Source organism: Mustelus asterias, unplaced genomic scaffold (assembly GCF_964213995.1).
Source record: "Mustelus asterias unplaced genomic scaffold, sMusAst1.hap1.1 HAP1_SCAFFOLD_1064, whole genome shotgun sequence".
In the NCBI taxonomy this organism is placed as follows: domain Eukaryota; kingdom Metazoa; phylum Chordata; class Chondrichthyes; order Carcharhiniformes; family Triakidae; genus Mustelus; species Mustelus asterias.
In genome coordinates this window covers 12,501-20,937 of record NW_027591009.1, presented here as the reverse complement: position 1 = coordinate 20,937, position 8,437 = coordinate 12,501, and the positions used below count along the sequence as shown (strand labels likewise).

The following is an 8,437-nucleotide window of genomic DNA, read 5'->3' as shown; positions in this document are numbered from 1 at the left end:
GGGACAGTGTGTGAGAGAGTGTTATAACTGAGAGACTTATACTGAGGGACAGTGTGTGTGTGAGAGAGTGTTATACAGAGGGACAGTGTGTGTGAGAGAGTGTTATACTGAGGGACAGTGTGTGTGTGAGAGAGTGTTATACTGAGGGACAGTGTGTGTGTGAGAGAGTGTTATACTGAGGGACAGTGTGTGAGAGTGTTATACTGAGGGACAGTGTGTGAGAGAGTGTTATACTGAGGGACAGTGTGTGTGTGAGAGAGTGTTATACTGAGGGACAGTGTGTGTGTGAGAGAGTGTTATACTGAGAGACTTATACTGAGGGACAGTGTGTGAGAGAGTGTTATACTGAGGGACCGTGTGTGTGAGAGAGTGTTATACTGAGGGACAGTGTGCGTGTGAGAGAGTGTTATACTGAGGGACAGTGTGTGTGTGAGAGAGTGTTATACTGAGGGACAGTGTGTGTGTGAGAGAGTGTTATACTGAGGGACAGTGTGTGTGAGAGAGTGTTATACTGCGGGACAGTGTGTGTGTGAGAGAGTGTTATACTGAGGGACAGTGTGTGTGAGAGAGTGTTATACTGAGGGACAGTGTGTGTGTGAAAGAGTGTTATACTGAGGGACAGTGTGTGTGAGAGAGTGTTATACTGAGGGTCAGTGTGTGTGTGAGAGAGTGTTATACTGAGGGACAGTGTGTGTGTGAGAGAGTGTTATACTGAGGGACAGTGTGTGTGTGAGAGAGTGTTATACTGAGGGACAGTGTGTGAGAGAGTGTTATACTGAGGGACAGTGTGTGAGAGAGTGTTATACTGAGGGACAGTGTGTGAGAGAGTGTTATACTGAGGGACAGTGTGTGAGAGAGTGTTATACTGAGGGACAGTGTGTGTGAGTGTTATACTGAGGGACAGTGTGTGTGAGAGAGTGTTATACTGCGGGACAGTGTGTGTGAGAGAGTGTTATACTGAGGGACAGTGTGTGTGTGAGAGTGTTATACTGAGGGACAGTGTGTGTGAGAGAGTGTTATACTGAGGGACAGTGTGTGTGAGAGAGTGTTATACTGAGGGACAGTGTGTGAGAGAGTGTTATAACTGAGAGACTTATACTGAGGGACAATGTGTGAGAGAGTGTTATACTGAGGGACAGTGTGTGTGTGAGAGAGTGTTATACTGAGAGACTTATACTGAGGGACAGTGTGTGTGTGTGAGAGAGTGTTATACTGAGAGACTTATACTGAGGGACAGTGTGTGTGAGAGAGTGTTATACTGCGGGACAGTGTGTGTGAGAGAGTGTTATACTGCGGGACAGTGTGTGTGTGAGAGAGTGTTATACTGAGAGACTTATACTGAGGGACAGTGTGTGAGAGAGTGTTATACTGAGGGACAGTGTGTGTGAGAGAGTGTTATACTGAGGGACAGTGTGTGTGAGAGAGTGTTATACTGAGGGACAGTGTGTGTGTGAGAGAGTGTTATACTGAGAGACTTATACTGAGGGACAGTGTGTGAGAGAGTGTTATACTGAGGGACAGTGTGTGAGAGAGTGTTATAACTGAGGGACAGTGTGTGTGAGAGAGTGTTATACTGAGGGACAGTGTGTGTGTGAGAGAGTGTTATACTGAGGGACAGTGTGTGAGAGAGTGTTATACTGAGGGACAGTGTGTGTGAGAGTGTGTGATATCGGGGAGTCTGTTTCTGGGGGTTAAGTTGTTCCCGGAGCGGGTTATTCGCTGGGTTAATGATCGGGGTCGCTGTTCCGTGCCGGTCTGATTAACACGTTTCTTGCTGCTTTTCCCGCAGAGATCGGAGAGTCCTTCACTGCTTCCTGCGCCAGCATCTCTCTCCCCAACCCGCCACCTCTCTCTCTCTCTCTCTCGCCATGGCTTCCAGTGGTCTGCAGTCCCTCGGGATCGCGCTGTGCGTGCTGGGACTGATTGGCGCCGTGGTCTGCTGTGTCGTGCCCAAGTGGAAGCAGAGTTCTCACGGCGGCGCGAACATCGTGGTGGCGCTGAGCGTCCAGGAGGGCATCTGGATGAACTGCGTGACCCAGAGCACAGGACAGCAGCAGTGCAAAGTCTACGATTCCCTCCTGACCCTGACCAGTGACCTCCAGGCTGCCCGCGCCCTCACCATCATCACCATCATCCTCGGCATCCTGGGCCTGCTGGCCTCCTTGCTGGGCGCCAACTTCACCACCTGCCTGGGCGACGAGGACGTGAAGGGGAAGGTTGCCACTGCGGCCGGCGCTCTGCTGGTCCTGGCTGGCGTCCTGCTACTGGTGCCCATCTGCTGGTCGGCTCATACGACCATCACCAACTTCCACAACCCGCTTGTGACCAATAAACAGGAGATGGGGTTGAGCATCTGGGTGGGTTGGGGGGCCTCGGGCCTCCTGTTGTTGGGGGGCGCCCTCCTCTGCTGCTCCTGGCCCCGGGGATCCGGCGGGGGGACCAACTACGCCGCCAAGTATATCAACAACCCCTCGGGCCCTTCCAGGACCCACGTCTGAGCTCCCGAGAGCCCCCCGAAGGGCAGGGCAGGCTCCTAACCCCGTATCCCCTCGATTCCCCCCTCCCTACCCCCCCGCACTCTCCCCGATTCCCCCTCCCTACCCCCCGCACTCTCCCCGATTCCCCCTCCCTACCCCCCGCACTCTCCCCGATTCCCCCTCCCTCCCCCCCCCGCACTCTCCCCGATTCCCCCTCCCTTCCCCCCGCACTCTCCCCGATTCCCCCTCCCTACCCCCCCGCACTCTCCCCGATTCCCCCTCCCTACCCCCCTGCACTCTCCCCGATTCCCCCTCCCTACCCCCCGGCACTCTCCCCGATTCCCCCTCCCTACCCCCCTGCACTCTCCCCGATTCCCCCTCCCTACCCCCCCCCGCACTCTCCCCGATTCCACCTCCCTACCCCCCCGCATTCTCCCTGATTCCCCCTCCCTACCCCCCCGCACTCTCCCCGCTTTCCCCTCCCTACCCCCCCGCACTCTCCCCGCTTCCCCCTCCCTACCCCCCGCACTCTCCCCGATTCCCCCTCCCTACCCCCCCGCACTCTCCCCGATTCCCCCTCCCTACCCCCCCGCACTCTCCCCGATTCCCCCTCCCTACCCCCCTGCACTCTCCCCGATTCCACCTCCCTCCCCCCCGCACTCTCCCCGTATCCCCTCGATTCCCCCGCCCACCCCCCCCGCACTCTCCCCGTATCCCCTCGATTCCCCCTCCCTCCCCCCGCACTCTCCCCGATTCCCCCTCCCTACCCCCCCGCATTCTCCCCGATTCCCCCTCCCTACCCCCCGCACTCTCCCCGTATCCCCTTGATTCCCCCTCCCTCCCCCCGCACTCTCCCTGTATCCCCTTGATTCCCCCTCCCTCCCCTTCCCACACTCTCCCCGTATCCCCTCGATTCCCCCTCCCTCCCCCGCACTCTCCCCGTATCCCCTCGATTCCCCCCGCACTCCCCCCCGCACTCCCCCCGTATCCCCTCGATTCCCCCTCCCTACCCCCCCGCACTCTCCCCGATTCCCCCTCCCTACCTCCCCGCACTCTCCCCGATTCCCCCTCCCTACCCACCCGCACTCTCCCCGATTCCCCCTCCCTACCCCCCCGCACTCTCCCCGATTCCCCCTCCCTACCCCCCCGCACTCTCCCCGTATCCCCTTGATTCCCCCTCCCTCCCCCCGCACTCTCCCCGTATCCCCTCGATTCCCCCTCCCACCCCCCGCACTCTCCCCGATTCCCCCTCCCACCCCCCGCACTCTCCCCGATTCCCCCTCCCTACCCCCCCCACTCTCCCCATATCTCCTCGATACCCCCTCCCTACCCCCGCACTCTCCCCGTATCCCCTCGATTCCCCCTCCCTACCCCCGCACTCTCCCCGTATCCCCTCGATTGCCCCTCCCTCCCCCGCACTCTCCCCGTGTCCCCTCCCTACCCCCCCGCACTCTCCCTGATTCCCCCTCCCTACCCCCCCGCACTCTCCCCGATTCCCCCTCCCTACCCCCTGCACTCTCTCCGATTCCCCCTCCCTCCCCCCCGCACTCTCCCCGTATCCCCTCGATTCCCCCTCCCTCCCCCCCGCACTCTCCCCTCGATTCCCCCTACTTCCCCCGCACTCTCCCCGTATCCCCTCGATTCCCCCTCCCTCCCCCCACACTCTCCCCATATCCCCTCGATCCCCCCCCGCACTCTCCCCGTATCCCCTCAATCCCCCTCCCTCCACCCGCACTCTCCCCGCATCCCCTCGATCCCCCCCGCACTCTCCTCATATCCCCTCGATCCCCCGTCCCTCCCCCCGCACTCTCCCCGTATCCCCTCGATTCCCCCTCCCCTCCCCCCGCACTTTCCCCGTATCCCCTCGATTCCCCCTCTCTCCCCCCGCACTCTCCCCGTATCCCCTCGGTTCCCCCTCCGTACCCCCCTGCACTCTCCCCGTATCCCCTCAATTCCCCCTCTGTACCCCCCGCACTCTCCCCGTATCCCCTCGATTCCCCCTCCCCCCTGCACTCTCCCCGTATCCCCTCGACTCCCCCTCTCTCCCCCCGCACTCTCCCCGTATCCCCTCGGTTCCCCCTCCCTCCCCCCACACTCTCCCCATATCCCCTCAAATTCCCCCTCCGTACCCCCTGCACTCTCCCCGTATCCCCTCGATTCCCCCTCCCCCTCAGTGTCCGACAATCCCTCGATCTCCATCTGGAATCTACTCAGCGGCTGAGCGCCCACAGCTCTCTGGGGGGGGGGAGGGGGGAGAATTCCAAAGATTCACAACCCTCCGAGCGAAGACATTTCTCCCCACCTCAGTCCCCAAAATGTCCGACCCCCTTATCCTGAGACTGTGACCCTGCTCGTTACGCCCTCCCCCCTTGTTCCAGATTCTGTAGCCCCCGGGGAGAGGGGTGGAACCAGGGGGTGAAACAGCCTCTCAACATCGACCCTGTCCAAGCCCCTTCAGAATCTTCCCCCTTTCAATGGGATTGCCTCTCGTTCTGCTAAACCCCGGGGAATATCGAGCCGTTCTCCTCCATTGCGCCGCGCTTTTTTACGATCGGTTGCTCCTGTTGCAACTCGCATCGCCAGCTCAGGCTCAGTAGCGGCCAGCTCCCGCAGCCTGTCTCCTATCCAGCTATTCTACACTTGCGATCGCAATGTATTTTTTACGACATTATGAACCTGTATTAATAAAACTTACTGAGTGTTAATATGTGTCCTCTTTAATCCAACGGGATACGGCAAGAGGCCGGGACGGGGGAGGGGTACGGAACAGTCAAAATTGGCTTCTTGACAGAAGCCAGAGGGTGGTTGTAGAGGGTTGTTTTTCAAACTGGAGGCCTGTGACCAGCGGTGTGCCTCAGGGATCAGTGCTGGGCCCACTGTTATTTGTCATTTATATTAATGATTTGGATGAGAATATTGGGGGCATGGTTAGTAAGTTTGCAGATGGCACCAAGATTGGTGGCATCGTGGACAGTGAAGAAGGTTATCTCCGATTGCAACGGGATCTTGATCAATTGGGCCAGTGGGCTGACGAATGAACAAAGAACAATACAGCACAGGAACAGGCCCTTCGGCCCTCCAAGCCCGTGCCGCTCCCTGCTCCCAACTAGACCATTCTTTTGTATCCCTCCATTCCCACTCCGTTCATGTGGCTGTCTAGATAAGTCTTAAACGTTCCCAGTGTGTCCGCCTCCACCACCTTGCCCGGCAGCGCATTCCAGGCCCCCACCACCCTCTGTGTAAAATATGTCCTTCTGATATCCGTGTTAAACCTCCCCCCCCTTCACCTTGAACCTCTGACCCCTCGTGAACATCACCACCGACCTGGGGAAAAGCTTCCCACCGTTCGCCCTATCTATGCCTTTCATAATTTTATACACCTCTCTTAGGTCACCCCTCATCCTCCGTCTTTCCAGGGAGAACAACCCCAGTTTACCCAATCTCTCCTCATAACTAAGCCCATAACTAAAGTGCAAAGGGACTTGGGAGTCCTAGTCCAGGATTCTCTAAAGGTAAACTTGCAGGTTGAGTCCGTAATTAAGAAAGCAAATGTAATGTTGTCATTTATCTCAAGAGGCTTGGAATACAAAAGCAGGGATGTACTTCTGAGGCTTTATAAAGCACTGGTTAGGCCCCATTTGGAGTACTGTGAGCAATTTTGGGCCCCACACCTCAGGAAGGACATACTGGCACTGGAGCGGGTCCAGCGGAGATTCACACGGATGATCCCGGGAATGGTAGGCCTGACATACGATGAACGTCTGAGGATCGTGGGATTGTATTCATTGGAGTTTAGGAGGTTGAGGGGAGATCTGATAGAAACTTACAAGATAATGAACGGCTTAGATAGGATGGACGTAGGGAAGTTGTTTCCATTAACAGGGGAGACTAGGACGCGGGGCACAGCCTTAGAATAAAAGGGAGTCACTTTAGAACAGAGATGAGGAGAAATTTCTTCAGCCAGAGAGTGGTAGGTCTGTGGAATTCATTGCCACAGAGGGCTGTGGAGGCCGAGACGTTGAGCGTCTTCAAGACAGAAATTGATAAATTCTTGATTTCTCGAGGAATTAAGGGCTATGGGGAGAGAGCGGGTAAATGGAGTTGAAATCAACCATGATTGAATGGTGGAGTGGACTCGATGGGCTGAATGGCCTTACTTCCGCTCCTATGTCTTATGGTCTCATGGTCTTCCAAACCAGGCAACATCCTGGTAAACCTCCTCTGTACTCTCTCTAAAGCCTCCACGTCCTTCTGGTAGTGCGGCGACCAGAACTGGACGCAGTATCTCAAATGCGGCCGAACCAACGTTCTATACAACTGCAACATCAGACCCCAACTTTTATACTCTATGCCCCGTCCTATAAAGGCAAGCATGCCATATGCCTTCTTCACCACCTTCTCCACCTGTGACGTCACCTTCAAGGATCTGTGGACTTGCACACCCAGGTCCCTCTGTGTATCTACACCCTTTATGGTTCTGCCATTTATCGTATAGCTCCCCCCAACGGTAGTTCTACCAAAATGCATCACTTCGCATTTATCTGGATTGAACTCCATCTGCCATTTCTTTGCCCAAATTTCCAGCCTATCTATATCCTTCTGTAGCCTCTGACAATGTTCCTCACTATCTGCAAGTCCAGCCATTTTCGTGTCGTCCGCAAACTTACTGATCACCCCAGTTACACCTTCTTCCAGATCGTTTATATAAATCACAAACAACAGAGGTCCCAATACAGAGCCCTGCGGTACACCACTAGTCACAGGCCTCCAGCCGGAAAAAGACCCTTCCACTACCACCCTCTGTCTTCTGTGACCAAGCCACTTCTCCACCCATCTAGCCACCTCCCCCTTTATCCCATGAGATCCAACCTTTTTCACCAGCCTACCATGAGGGACTTTGTCAAACGCTTTACTAAAGTCCATATAGACGACATCCACGGCCCTTCCCTCGTCAACCATTCTGGTCACTTCTTCAAAAAACTCCACCAGGTTAGTGACAAATGGCAGATGGAGTTTAATTTAGACAAATGCGAGGTGATGCATTTTGGTCGATCGAACCAGGGCAGGACTTACTCAGTTAATGGTCGGGCGTTGGGGAGAGTTACAGAACAAAGAGATCTCGGGGTACAGGTTCATAGCTCCTTGAAAGTGGAGTCACAGGCGGACAGAGTGGTGAAGAAGGCATTCGGCATGCTTGGTTTCATCGGTCAGAACATTGAATACAGGAGTTGGGACGTCTTGTTGAAGTTGTACAAGACATTGGTAAGGCCACACTTGGAATACTGTGCACAGTTCTGGTCACCCCATTATAGAAAGGATATTATTAAACTAGAAAGAGTGCAGAAGAGATTTACTAGGATGCTACCGGGACTTGATGGATTGAGTTATGAGGAGAGGCTGGGTAGACTGGAACTTTTTTCTCTGGAGCGTAGGAGGCTGAGGGGTGACCTTATAGAGGTCTATAAAATAATGAGGGGCACAGATCAGCTAGATAGTCAATATCTTTTCCCCAAAGGTAGGGGAGTCTAAAACTAGAGGGATAGGTTTAAGGTGAGAGATACAGAAGGGTCCAGGGGGGCAATTTTTTCACACAGAGGGTGGTGAGTGTCTGGAACAAGCTGCCAGAGGCAGTAGTAGAGGCGGGTACAATTTTGTCTTTTTAGAAGCATTTAGATGGGTACAATGGGTAGAGAGGGATATGGGCCAAACACGGGCAATTTGCACCAGCTTAGTGGTTCCAAAAAAGCGGCAGGATGGACAAGTTGGGCCGAAGGGCCTGTTTCCATGCTGTAAACCTCAATGACTAAGAGTCCTGGCGTCTACATTGGGCAGGATTGAGCAGGCGGTGAGGGTTGCCCCCGCTATCCGGAGAGGATACGGGGAGAGTTGTATCCGTCCATTGGACACTGGGTTTGGAGAGAGGGCAGGGCCTCCTGGCACAGACCAGGGATGGGGTGGGA

General features: G+C 55.5%; 1 protein-coding gene across 1 annotated transcript; it reads left to right on the top strand.

Annotated features, from left to right (window-relative positions):
- Nucleotides 1–1,862: 1,862 nt before the first annotated feature.
- On the top strand, nt 1,863–2,566 carry LOC144487829 (claudin-4-like). The gene has a single exon (XM_078205901.1). The coding sequence runs from the start codon at nt 1,869–1,871 to the stop codon at nt 2,496–2,498; it is 630 nt and encodes a 209-aa protein (XP_078062027.1). The 5' UTR covers nt 1,863–1,868; the 3' UTR covers nt 2,499–2,566.
- The last annotated feature ends 5,871 nt before the right edge of the window (nt 2,567–8,437 follow it).

Coding starts and splice junctions, on each gene's coding strand:
- LOC144487829 (XM_078205901.1), top strand. CDS start 1,869: ATGGCTTCCAGTGGTCTGCAGTCCCTCGGGATCGCGCTGTGCGTGCTG.